Raw genomic sequence first — 14,419 nt, forward strand, 5'->3', positions numbered from 1 at the left:
TGCAGTACAGGAGACCTGGGTTCAATCTCTGGGTTGGAAAGATCCCCTGGAGAAGGAAATGGCAACCCACTCCATTATCCCTTGCCTGGAAAATTCCATGGACGAGGAGCCTGGCAGGCTATACTTCATGGAGTCGCAGAGAGTCAGACATGACTGAGCAACTTCACTTTCTTTCTTTCTTAGATTATTAGCAGCTTTGTTCCTTGTATAGATGACATGATTAGTTTAGGAACTAAGCAGATTTGTATCTGTAAGAAATAAACTCTTTTCGTTCTCCCATTATTGACCTGATTAGCTTTTGCTGTTGAGGCCTAGGAGGTAGCTGCTGCTGCTAAGTCACTTCAGTCGTGTCCGACTCTGTGTGACCCCATAGACGGCAGCTCACCAGGCTCCCCCGTCCCTGGGATTCTCCAGGCAAGAACAGTGGAGTGGGTTGCCATTTCCTTCTCCAATGCATAAAAGTGAAAGTGAAGTCGCTCAGTCGTGTCTGACTCTTAGCGACCCCATGGATTGCAGCCCACCAGGCTCCTCCATCCATGGGATTTTCCAGGCAAGAGTACTGGAGTAGAGTCCAGCGTAACTTTACAGTATTCCCTTCTTTGTCTGAGGTTTCACTTTCTGCAGTTTAAGTTACCCAAGATCAGTCAAGATCCAAAAGTACTAAATGAAAAACCCAGAAGTAAACAATTTGTAATTTTAAAATTAACACGATTTGTAGTTTTTATAGTGTTCTGAGTGCATGATGGAATTATAAATCTGCCCTTTGAAAGTAGCATGGATTATCAAAAGTGCATTTTCAGTTTTAATTTTATACTTGTAATTATAAGCTCTTATAAAATTAATTTCAAGTGAACAGCCTTCAGAAGTCTCTATTCAGAAAATAGGCATCAGAATAGTGTCGTTGAAGTTTCTTCCCTTGGCCCGTTTTAGTTTTATTGCTTTCCTACAAGTGTTAGCATTTCTGTAACCCGAAAAGATTTTAGAATCTTCCTAGAAACACCCATCTGGGTCGTTATTGGCAGTGTTTTAGGTTGCCAGGTCGCCTGTGCTTGTGGTCAGCATTCTGGAGTAAGATGCTCTAATGGTCGGTGTCAGCAAGCAGCTGACTGGGCTTGGCTGCAGCATCCACACTGCCCTGGCCAGAATGCCTCCATGACTGCTGCTAAGTCTTTGTCTCTGGTTATCCTTGTGAATAATTTTTCAAGCCCTGATATTCCTAGTAGTTAATAGAATTATCTTTAGGCCTTCCTCAGACCAACACAGTGGATGACAAATAGTAATAAAATTTCTTTGAGTCTAAATTATGAAGTTCATTTTGCCCAATCGTCTAATTTTATAAATGGGGAGAATCTCTTAAAAGTTTTCAGTATGACACAGATGATTTTTTTTTTTTCTATCTTTCACTGTGTTGCCTTTGCTGGTTCCTCAGAATTATGTAGGTATTTCTCGGGAACTAAAATGAACACTAACTCTGAGGCCTACACCCATTTTATGATACTCTCAGGACTTTGCAATTTAGGTTCAAATATTTACTGAGTCCTAGCAGCCTAGATACCCACTCCAGTGTTCTTGCCTGGAGAATCCCAGGGGCAGGAGAGCCTGGTGGGCTAACGTCTATGGGGTCACACAGAGTCGGACATGACTGAAGTGACTTAGCAGCAGCAGCAGCAGCCTAGACAACCATGATATAGATCCCCCCCCCCCCCAAAAAAGGCTAAATCTTCTGTTAATATTTTATCTAGTGTGTTGATCCCTTAACTAAAAGAAAGTTAGAATTAATCCCAAGATTAGATTCAGGTAAGTGTTAGATGCGGTATGAAGCCTTAGTATAGTCCTTGGTTCTGGCATCCCTCTTCTGTTGCCAAACTTAGTAGTGAATGTACCACGTTTCTCCCCCAGGAAGCTGGATGATTTTACATGAGCTATACAGGGAGTGAGCCTTAAAGAAATGGGAACTGGTGGGCAGGAGGCTCACTGAGGTAAAATTGAACAAATTTTAAGGAGATACCCATATTAGAACTGCTCAGAAGTTATCACTATATCAATGAATACAGTAAAGAAGCATTTCATAGAATGCTTAACATATGATCAGGGTGTTTGAAAGAAGCATATTGTCAATGAATGTTCTTGATGCTGTTATAGGACAGATTCTGAAATATATGAGGATGCGGTAGAACTTCAGCAGTTTTTTATTAAAATTCGTGATGAACTCTGCAAAAATGGAGAGATCCTTCTTTCACCAGCACTCAGCTATACCACAAAACATTTGCATAATGATGTGGAGAAAGAAAAGAAGGAAAAACTGCCAAAAGAAATAGAGGAAGATAAACTAAAACGAGAAGAAGAAAAAAGAGGTTAGTTTCTTTTCATTTTGTTAAATGTGAAGGAACATTATACTCTATCCTAGGTGGTCTTGCTGTAGAGTAGACCTCTCTTTGTATAAATGAAGACTCAGGGTGTTGGCTCTTAACAAATGGACATGGTAAGCTGGAAATGTTTCTGTCAGTATCAGCTTAGTCGTCAGACTGGGAAAGATTGTAAGTTGCCTGTGACACAGCTCTTACTCTTAGTATTTCCAGAACAGAGTCAGTTAATTCACAAACGTGGCAGCTTAATACCTCTTAATACTGCTAGTAAATAAAAACCTAAGGGGCCCAGCTGAGGCTCAAAAGCATTCTCAGCAGTGAGTGCATAAAGTTTCTGCCCTATTGTTCAACAGCATAGCTGTCCTTATATGGACTCAAGACAAGTAGATACTTTGGTTGAACCACTTAAGGAGGAGGAAATTTTTATTTTAATTGTATCAACCTAAAAATGTTACCTTGAGTCACTTGCCAGAGCTTAGAAATATTTGAAAGTAGGAACTTTTATTAGAAAGTTAATCATTCCTGAAAAAAGAGTTCATATAAAATACCTAGAATGGGTAACTTTTCCAAGAGTCATATTTATCTTTGGCATCAAGTCTGTTCCTTAGAATTTTTTCCTCAGGAAAGGGAGCAAAATAAGTTGATTTAAGCAAATTCTCATAAGCAGTGGCATATGCAAAAGAGAAGAGAAAGGAACCCGGTTGGTGAGGACTGAATTTACCAGCATAGGGCTACCTGCCAGTAGAAACCAGCAGCTTTTTGCCATAGGGAATGTGCTCATTGATGATGATGAGAGAGAGAGAGAGTGCATGGGTGTGTGTGGGTGTGTGTTGGACTGGAAGAGGGGGTGGTTTTATGTCTTGACCATCAACAAAAGCAGTTGATGCAGAAATGAACTGAGTAAACTTGCAGCTTTGCTTGCCCCAGGTAACAGTTGACGTTGAGGAATATCCTGAAAATTATTGTAGAAGGACTAACATAAGCTCTTCACACATTCTTGGTTAACTGGAAAGCTGCCCGTGTGTAGAGGAGTTGCGAGAAGCTGATGAGGTGAAGGGGAAAGATACACCATGCAAATAGTAACCATAATGACTTGGAGTGGCTATATTAATCAGACAAATAAACTTTAAGAAATATTACTAGAGATGAAGAGGGACATTTTAAAATGTTAAAAGGGTCAAAAACATATAATACTTATAAATGTATATGTACCTATGGAGGAGAAAATGGCAACCCACTCCAGTATTCTTGCCTGGGAAATCCCATGGACAGAGGAACCTGGCAGGCTGCAGTCCATGGGGTCGCAGAAGAGCCAGACACGACTTAGAAACTAAGCAGCAAACAAAATGTACCTAACAGTGGGGCTGCAAAGTACATGAAGCAAAAGCTGACAGAACTGAAAAGGGAAACATTTCAGTTATTAGAATCTTGATGGGCCTTTCTCAGCAAATGACAGGCTAAACCAAAAATTGGCAAAAGTATGACTTATTAAGATTAGGCTGTCATAGACTGAATATTATGTCCCCCACCAAAATTCATATATTGTAGCCTCCAATGCAGAGAAGGCAATGGCACTCCACTCCAGTACTCTTGCCTGGAAAATCCCATGGACGGAGGAGCCTTGTAGGCTGCAGTCCATGGGGTCGCTAAAAGTCGGACATGACTGAGCGACTTCACTTTCACTTTTCACTTTCATGCACTGGAGAAGGAAATGGCAACCCACTCCACTGTTCTTGCCTGGAGAATCCCAGGGACGGGGACTTGCATTTCTTTTTTCAATGTGGTACCTGTCTTCTGAGCCTGGGAGCCTTTGCTGATGAGAGCAAAGGAGGACTGCTGCAAAGGACTGCTTTCTGAGGCTGCCAGAGCATCCCTGTCAGTAATTACTCACCTTTTGCACTAATTCAGAGACTCTTTCCCCAGCATGAGACTGGAGGTAGGTAGGAAGTGGTACTTTGCCGTAGAATGTGAGGTCAGCACTGGAAGGATGGAGTAGGAAAAGCTTAGAAGCAGAGTACTCTGAAGGTTGTTGTAACTAGTTATTTATGAGTATTGAAAGATGGCAAAATGCTGAAAAGAATGGTGGTTGTATATCAGTCAGCCTTCTCTGTCTTTAAGTCACGGAGTAGATTTCTTAATAATCAGTGGAAATTGAAGGAAACAAGATGTCACACACCCTGTTTTTTTATATTAAATGCCAGAACTAACTATTCCTACTTGGCTCAGTAAGCAAAATAAGACTACATAAACGTGGGCAGATGGTATGCAGATACCATTGCTCCTTCCAAAACGATTCAAATGACGAAAGGGGGCTTTTAAAACAAGCACAAAATCATTCACTCCCCTCAAAAAAAGCGAAGGAAATAGTGGAAGAGAAGATGATGGCAGTTAAAATTTAGAAGCTAGAAAAATTGATAGCTAATGCTGGCTTCAAGGCTACCGTTGGATAAAGACCTTAGGCCATTTCCTGTTGAGAAAGGCGCAAGCATTAGAATGCCCTGTACACCTGAAAAATGAAGGTGCATGCAAGACTGGAAGCAAAAAGTTGAGTTGAAAGTCTAAAGGAGTTGAACCTCTAGATTACCTCCCCACCCTTCCTCTGACTGTTCATCCCTGAAGTGTCCAGACTCAGGGATACCAGGCTGACCTAAGGGTTGGGGTATGGTTCTGAAGAGGGGAGTTAGGAAAGGATTTATACTAAATAGTGAGACCCCTGACCTTCTAAACTTCTGATGTCCTAGAATAGCTTTTAATCTTGGGACAGGGAGAATTTTTCTCTTGAAAAATGCAGCAGGCAGTGGGGGAAAACTAAAGATAACATCTGGTCCTCAGTGAAATCCATCATTCACCCAGCTCTGTGTATGCTGGCCTGTGTATGCTGGAGAGCTTCCAGTCAGCTTTTTAAGTGTTTTAACATTTTAAATAGAAGCAGATATTTATTTAAATGGACCAAATATTTAAGTGAAATCTCTCTAAGATGTTAAGATAAAGAACAAAACAAAAAAAAGAACCTTAGCGGAAACAGAAGAAGTGAAGGCTGCAGGAGAAAATACTAGGCTTCAAGGCCTGGAACTAGTTCTCTGTGGCTCCACACTTTACCCCGAATCATCTTTTCTCATGAGAGGCAGCACATGTTTGTACCTGAGTTGTTTTGTCAGCCTGTTTCCTGTCTCTGGAGTTTGGGGGGTCACCAGCCTTTCATTTTGTACCCTTTCTGTCCCTTTCAGGGCAGCATTTCTGCTGGCATAAAATTCTCAAGAACCTTGTGAATCTACTGCATATGTCACAAGGATTCATTTGATTAATCAACTACTAGACAACATTTTCCGCCAAAATTGTCAAAACTCTTTTAAAAATGTATAATACCAGTGTTAGAGAGTGAATGGAGAAACAGACCCCCACTCCCTTGTAGCCAAATAGTGATGGATTTAGATTGGTATAGACTTTGGGGGTCAATTTGGAACATGCATTTAAAAACATTTAATGTGCTTATTTCCAGATCTTCTGTTTATGAAAAATTATCCGAATGAAGTAATCAAAGAAACGGCAAAGCTTTTTACTAAAGAAAAAACTATGGTGTTTGTAAATGATGGCTTACATGTTGTTTAGTTGCTAAGTCATGTCCGACTCTTTGTGACCCCGTGGACTGTATAGCATGCTAGGTTTCCCTGTTCTTTACTATCTCCCAGAGTTTGCTCAGATTCATGTCCATTGAGTTGATGATGCTATCTAACCATCTCATCCTCTGCCACCCTCTTCCTCTTTTTGCCTTCAGTCCTTCCCAGCATCAGAGTCCTTTCCATTGTTAGATCTTTGCATCAGATGGCCAAAGTATTGGAGCTTCAGCATCAGTCCTTTCAATTAATATTTAGGGTTGATTTCCTTTAGCATTGTTTGGTTGATCTCCTTCCAGTCCAAAGGACTCTCAAGACTCTTCTCCAGCACCACAGTTTGAAGACATTAGTTCTTCAGCACTCAGCTTTCTTTATGGTCCAACTTTGACATCTATACATGACTACTGGATAAACCATAGCTTCGACTATAACAGGTCTTTGTTGGCAAAGTGACATCTTTGGTTTTTAATACACTGTTTAGGTTTGTTTTAGCTTTCCTTCCAAGGATTAAGCGTCTTTTAATTTCATGACTGCCATCATCCATGGTGATTTTCGAGCCCAGGAAAATAAAATCTGTCACTGCTACCACTTTTTTCCCATCTATTTGCCATGAGTGATGGGACCAGATGCCATGATCTTAGTTTTTTGAATGGTGACCTTTAAGCCCACTATTTGACTCCTGTCTTTCATCCTCATCAAGATGATCTTCAGTTCCTCTTGGCTTTCTGCCATTAGAGTGGTATCGTCTGCATATCTGAGGTTGTTGATATTTCTCCTGGAAATCTTGATTCCAGCTTGTGATATGGAAGCCATTAAAAAATATTCTTTAGCAAAACTAAAAATCTTCTTGAAAAGCATTTGATCTCAGAGGAAATTTTTATGATATTAAGTGTATAAAGATACAGTTTCTGGGCTTCTCTGATAGCTCAGACAGTAAAGAATCTGCCTGCATTGCAGGAGGCACAGGTTTGATCCCTGGAGAAGGAAATGGCAACCCACTCCAATATTCTTGCCTGGACAATTCCACGGACAGAGGAGACTGGCAGGCTACAGTCCATGGGGTCGTAAAGAGTCCGTCACGACTGAGTGACTAATACTTTTCATATATAGTTTACAGTATGTTGTATGAAATACATGTCTCGTTAGTTCTAAGATTCCATTCATTGTGACATAACCATGTAATAATAGTCAGAAGAAAGAAATTTCAGAGGTATTAAGATGGCAAGAAAGTACATACAAGATTATCTCTAGGATCACATGATTTATGAGTGGCTTCTTTTCTTCTTTATACCTTTCTGTATCATCCAAAATGACTACAGTGAGCATATATTATTATGGTGATTATTTTTATTCTGTAGATACTTTATGTATTTATTTAAATTAATGGCAGTTGGTTGTAATTTTAAAAGACAATTTTGAGTAGAGACTGTTAGGAATGTGTATATCATACTATTTGTCCTGAATCCTGCCTTGGAGTATCTGGAAAAGAATTAAATGTATTAGTAAGTGTAGTTTTAATCCTGCATCTGATTGCCACATCCCTTTCATGAGAACATTTTTCTCTTTTTCACCTAAGAAGCTGAAAAGAGTGAAGATTCCTCAGGAGCTGCAGGCCTCTCAGGCTTACATCGCACATACAGCCAGGACTGCAGCTTTAAGAACAGCATGTACCATGTTGGAGATTACGTCTATGTGGAGCCCTCAGAGGTCAATCTACAACCGCATATCGTCTGTATTGAGAGACTGTGGGAAGATTCTGCTGGTAAGTTCATTTTAAATTGGGGAGCAAATTGGTGAGATGTGATTATCTTACTCCTTGTTTCTCAGGGAAGGAAATTGTAACTCAGACATCTTTATGCCTTTCCACAGTAGTTGTTTTACACTCTTAATAAGTACAATTCAATACCCACTATATGAGGAATATAGGATCGAGCTCTGTTGGGCAGTGGCATAGCTGAGTCAAAAGAGACGCAACTTCTTGAAGTCTAGATGAGATTCATTCATTCAACTGATACTTATTAAAAAAATCCGGGAGCCAAACCCTGTAGGATGGCCGAGAATCAGAACAAAAGGTCTGTGTTTTGTCCCTGGCAAAACCACTCTGGTAAAAGTCACAAATAAAGAAGAAATTGTTATAGAGAGACATGTGGCTTAGAATTTGGCTTCGAATTTGATTTCAAAAAGGCTTCCTAGAACAGTTGGCTTTATCTTGAAACAGAGAATGAATAGGAGTTAATGAAGCCAAAACCAAGCAGAAGTGTGATCCAGACAATCCAGTTCTTTCATAAATACATCATAAATACAAAGGTATTTACCTTTGTATTCTTGAACCCAAGTGCTACATATGCCCTTTAGTATGTCTTACATCCTTATTAAAGCACACAGCTTTAGCTGTGTCCTGACCCAGCAGAGTAGAGTAGGTCCCATCCCGTTCCTTGTTCTATTTATTTTACTTCTTTTACCATAAGGGGGAAAGTAGCATTTTTAGGTGTGATTTCACTTTAGTATTTTTAGTATTATTTCGTCTAAGATAATTCTGTTAAGGAACCATGGCCTAAAAGCACATTGCTCGGTTCAGCCCACGGCAGATTGGATGGAGTATTTGCTCATTTTACAAAGAATATGTTATTTCCATTAATGGTAATTCTCTCTCTTTTTCCCTCTTTGTTTTTGAGGTGAAAAATGGTTGTATGGCTGTTGGTTTTATCGGCCAAATGAAACATTCCATTTGGCTACACGGAAATTTCTAGAAAAAGAAGTTTTTAAGAGTGACTATTACAATAAAGTTCCTGTTAGTAAAATTCTAGGAAAATGTGTGGTCATGTTTGTCAAGGTAAGAAACTTATTAATCCCCAAACAGTAAATTATTTCATGGAGTTCACATGGAGTTTCACAACCACAGAAAATTGATATTTACGAAATGAATAGCTCTGTTTAAAACTGTTTGAATTTTTTTAGGCTGTGTCTCTGGCTTTATGTAAAGATTTGAGGACAAATAAATCTGAGCATAAAAGTGAAAGACCCTTTGCTGCCTGTGCTATATAGCTATATGCAGTTAGCTTAAATTTTTTTATATTGCCAGACAAATTTTTAAAGATGACATTTTCTGAAGAATCATTAAATCTTCAGTGTGGTTCTAGGTAATATGGTGTACTTTTTGTTTGTCTGTCTACTATAGGCACAGGCTCAAAGCTTTAAAGAACTAGCTGTCTAAAATACTAATGTACTGTCATAGGGGCAGTTGGTAAAACTTCAGGTCAGTTCAGTCGCTCAGTTGTGTCCGACTCTTTGCGACCCCATGGACTGCAGCACACCAGGCCTCCCTGTTCATCAGGGAGGTAAACTAAATAAGCTAAATAGAATATACTAAGTAATGCCATTCTATATAAGGAAATACTCCTGACCTCTAACCATTTACCATTTGTTGTTGTCAAAAAGTCTTAACACTTTAGCTTTTATTTCTTTGCTTGGTTGGTGTTTTTGTGTTTTTTGGTTGATTGGTTTTCAGAAAATTCACCTAATTGATTTTATTCTTATATGCACCAGGAATACTTTAAATTATGCCCAGAAAATTTTCGAGATGAGGATGTTTTTGTCTGTGAATCACGATATTCTGCCAAAACCAAATCTTTTAAGAAAATTAAACTGTGGACCATGCCCGTCAGCTCGGTTAGGTTTGTCCCTCGAGATGTGCCCTTGCCTGTGGTCCGAGTGGCCTCTGTATTTGCAAACGCAGATAAAGCGGATGATGAGAAGAATACAGACAACTCAGAGGACAGTCGAACTGAAGACAGTTGTAACTTGGAAAAGGTATGTAGATAATAGCCACACAGAAAAGAATTTTAATTTCAAAACACCCCTTCTCAAAAATAAATGAATAAAGTATTCAACTTCAGAATTAGAAAAAGAGTAATAATATAAAACTTTAGCCTAACAAAAAGAAGGGAACTATAAAGGAAAGAGAAATTAATACTTGAAAAACATAATAGCAGGACTGAAAAGGAGACTTTGATGGGTTCAATGAGATAAACTACCAATTGTCCTAATAAAGGAAAAAGAAAGGCATTAAGCTCAACATACAAAATATAGAGGAAATTTAAAGACTTGTGCATTTCTGTTAATAAATTTGAAAACCTGAATGAAGGCATTCCCTGGCAGTTCAGAGGTTAGGACTTTGTACTTTCATTGGCGAGGGCCTGGGTTCAGTCCCTGTTGGGGGAACTAAGATCTCACAAGCCTCTTGGTGCAGTCAAAAAATAACTAAAACAAAAACAAATAATAATAGTAAGATCTGAATGAAATGAGTAATTTTCCAAGATAATACCAATTAGTTAAATGAAATCAAGAAGAGATAAAATGTTTAAGTAGATAACAACATGAAGTTTGTTTTTTTTTTTTTTTTAATGTCAGAGAGCTCAGTCCAAAAAGTACTTAGGTCAGATAATTCCATAGGTAAATTCTTTCACCCTTTAAAGTATTCCAGGAGTTCCCAGGCAGTCCTGGGGTGATTAAGACTCCACGCTTCTACTGCATGGTGGCATGAGTTTGATCCCTGGTTGGGGAACTAAGATCCCACATGCTGTGCAGTAAAGCCAAAAAAAATTATCACGGAGTATGGAGATCAAGGAAAACTTCCTAGTTTGTCTTACCAGGACAGAATAATCTTTGATCCAAAGTCAAAAAATAAAAACAGAAAACTGCAGTTGAGTATCAGTTTATAAATATTGATACAAAAAATATTTGGGAAAAAAAGTGAAATCAGATACAGATGAAATCACATTAGTTCTCTGAGAGCAGCATCACCAAGTAGAAGGAAGTTCATTCTTGGAATATAAGGATTAGTCAAAATTAGGAAAATTTAGTAATACACTTCTATATATTCGTAGATCAAAAGAGAAATTATTTGATAAGGCATAATATTCATCTGGATTGATGTCTTTAAATAGATAGTCCCTCAAAATGATTTTAAAAAATTGTATATCAAGCCTAAAGTGAAAGAAATTCCTTTGAAAGCTGTATACACAACATAGGTGCTTGCTTTATCATTATGTGTATTTTTCTGAAAAGAACCAATATAACTAGACAGACAAAAGTAGTAAAATATTGACAACAAAGAGGCAAAATTATTTTTTTGCTGAGAATGGGGGAGAAATTAACTGTGAAAAGTTTTTGAATACAGAGCCTACAACAAGTAGAAATTTCAAAATCCACATATAAGTTAATAGCTTTCTTGTATAAGCACAACAGTAATTTCATAAGATTTTGAAAGTAAAATGAAACTGTTGAATAGATTTTAACAAATGTTATAAAAAATCTTGGAAGAAACTATCCAATTCACATGAACCAAAAAAAAAAAATACACTAAGAAATTATCTTAAAAGGAGCATATGGAACCTGTAGGAGGAAGAAAAACAGTCTGCTGAAAGGTACTGAAGATTTACTTGAGTAAGTTGTTTTGAAACTTGACAATACTATCATTCTTATGAAAGAATAAATGCATGACAGTCACGAGAAAAAGCAGAAAAACTGAAAGAGCGGTTGAGAGTGCTTTAACCCTGCCAGATAATATGGCATTTTACAAAGATACATTTTTAAAATATTGAGTTAGTTCATAATTGATTAATGAAGGGAATAGCCTTTTCACAGTTAAATCCAGACTATAAAGATACTCAATCATTCATTTTAGTTTTACATATTTTAACTTTTATTTTGAAATTATTTTAGACTTAACAGATGTGCAGAGTGCTTAGCAAAGATAGTATAAAGACATTCCTTATATTCTTCATTCAGCTTCTGCTAATGTTAACACCTTGTAAAGCATAGTACAGGGATCAAAACCAGAAAGTTAGCATTAATACTATTTACTAATCTAGAGACCTTATTCATTTTTCCCCTTTTGTCCCACAGTCGCCTTTTTTTCTTCTAATTTTATTGAGATATAATTGACATATAGCATTGTATAAGTTTTAAGTTGTACCGCATAATGATTTGACTTACCTACATCATGATAATGATTACCACAGTAAGTGTGGTAATCAACATCCATCAACTCATATAGGTACAACATTAAAGAAATAGGAAAAAAAGTTTTTTTCCCCTTGTGATAAGAACTCTCTTAACATCTTTCATATAATGTACAGTAGTATTAATTATATTCATCATGTTGTACATTACATCCCTGGTACTTATTTATAACTAGAAGTTTGAACTTTTTGACTGTCATAATCCAATCCCCCTTCCCCCTCATATCCTGCCTCGTAACCACAAATCTGATCTCTTTTTGTGAGTTTGTGGATTTGAAATATAATTAACCTACAATACTATGTTAGTTTCTGGTATACAGCGTAATGATTCAGTATTTCTATATATATTTCAAAATGATCACCATGATAAATCTAGTCATCATTTAAACATACAAAGATATTATATAATTATTCCCTGTGTTGTACATTTCATACCTGTGATTCATTTATAACTGAGAGTTTGTATAAACGCAGTATTTTAACTCAGCAAGAGAGGATAGAATAAAATGATATTGGAAAAACTGATAGCTATTTGAAAAAAGAAGAAAAAAAAACCTACTTGAACTCCTTTCATTTCATATTCCAAAATAAGTAAGGTATAAACATTAAAAAAGAAACATAAGTTGCTAGCCTAAGTACATTTATGTTATGTACATATAATCTTTTATTCACTGATAAGCTTGGAATGGATCCTTTATATGAGATAAAACCCGGTAGCCACAAAAGAAAAAAAAAGATCATTTTCTAGATTTACAATTGACAGTATCAGTTAGTTTAATAAAACAGTCTTAGGACTGCTGTTGCTAAAGTACAAGATCTCTTTGAAGTCTAGGAAAAAAATAATACTAGAAAAATGGGCAAAGGATCAAATAGATCATTTATAAAAGATCAAAAAAACATAAATGTTTTAATCTAATAGTTTTTAAAATGCCCAGCAAACTGACAGTTCTGAAGACTAGTAATATACACAGCCTGGTGTGAGTGTGGGACAGCACATCCCATCAGTGGCTTTGACCCTGCTGTCTGATAACAGGGAATGTGTTCCAACATAGTACTCAACCCTGGGCCACATCCAAATGCCCCTGAATAGGAATTTGTCACACATCCATTCATATAATGCAAATGTGTAGTTAGCAGAAGGAATCAACAAATTGCAGAATGGAATATGATTCCATCATTACTCAGAAAAAACAAAAATGTGTGCTTTATGTTTTATGTATGTGTAAACAACATGAAAAACTATAAATTGGTTAAACTGGGTGGTTATCTCTGGGGTTGGATCACAGAAAACTTGATTTTTAAATTTTGCATACTCTAATGTTTGAATTATTTCCAACAGATGCACTTTTTATATAGGGTGAAAGCAGCATTTTTAAATTTTTAGTGTAAAAAACAAGAAAAAAATTTTTTAGTTTCTTAGATAAAAATCCATTTTAGTGTCATTAAAATGTTAAAAAGAGAAAAGGAGCTTGGGAAAGAACATGATATTTTGTACATTTTATCAGTATGTCTGGGAATCATAGAGATACTAATTTTAAAAGAGGAAATACCAGTGGAAATCAGTGTGGGAATTAAATTTGTTTTTGTTATTGGAGTTCATTAGTACCCCGTGTCCTGTGTATGAATTACTTTTTTTAGTCTTATATCTTTATTTTAATATTGCATGGCTAAAATATATTATACCAAGAAATTTTTAGAAGGATAACTAGAACAGAACCCATTCCTAAAATAAATATGTATTCTTAATCTCAGGTCTGTCTTTTTCACAGCTCCATTCCTCCTGGCACCCCTCAATCTAGTATATGTGTGGTACCTCTCTCATTCTTAAGAATTTTCTAAGAAGTCCATTTCAGTATCACATTTGAAATCATAAAGATCAAAGCATTAAATTATCTGGGCATTCCAGAAGAGTTTTTTTTCCCTTAAGTTTTAAGTTTTTGATATTTTCAGGAAAATGCAGTAGAAAATTTGGGGGTTTTGCAGTTTCCTCAGTTTTTATATGTTTTAGAGCTTTTGTATTTATTTATTTATTTATTTTTTTTTTAGAGCTTTTGTATTTAAAACACCTAGTGCTATATGCTCATTATCTGCTAGATTCTCAGTAAATTATGTTTCTTAGTTTCATTAATCAGAAGTATCTTTTCTTTTTTTTTTTGTTAAGACTATAAGAACAATAGTGAACATTAAGTGGTTTATGAGCCAGGCGTTATTCTGTGTACTTAACATGGATTGTGTCTTATAAGCTTCCTAACAACCCCATCTGATTCGCATACTGTCTTCGTTTTACAGATGATGAACCCAAGGCATAAGAGGTCAAGTAGTTTACCCAGTGTCACAGCAGTCAGTAGGTGACAGACCCTATACATTATTAAAAAGCAGAGTATATGTGTTTCTGTCACAGAGGCTATGCTGTTCT

At 36.9% G+C, this 14,419-nt stretch overlaps 1 protein-coding gene across 39 annotated transcripts in view; it reads left to right on the plus strand.

Moving 5' to 3' along the window:
• PBRM1 (polybromo 1) overlaps positions 1-14,419 on the plus strand; it is a 108,718-nt gene that overhangs the window by 64,770 nt on the left and 29,529 nt on the right. For 29 of the 39 annotated variants that reach the window (XM_070776530.1, XM_070776533.1, XM_070776519.1 and 26 more), the window contains 4 exons: positions 2,143-2,354; positions 7,557-7,742; positions 8,656-8,813; positions 9,527-9,790. In XM_070776530.1, the coding sequence (XP_070632631.1) occupies positions 2,143-2,354; positions 7,557-7,742; positions 8,656-8,813; positions 9,527-9,790 (820 nt within the window). The remainder of the gene's footprint in view (positions 1-2,142; positions 2,355-7,556; positions 7,743-8,655; positions 8,814-9,526; positions 9,791-14,419) is intronic. The other 10 variants (XM_070776522.1, XM_070776548.1, XM_070776527.1 and 7 more) reach the window with 1 other exon arrangement.

This window comes from Bos indicus, chromosome 22, assembly GCF_029378745.1.
Source record: "Bos indicus isolate NIAB-ARS_2022 breed Sahiwal x Tharparkar chromosome 22, NIAB-ARS_B.indTharparkar_mat_pri_1.0, whole genome shotgun sequence".
Lineage (NCBI taxonomy): Eukaryota > Metazoa > Chordata > Mammalia > Artiodactyla > Bovidae > Bos > Bos indicus.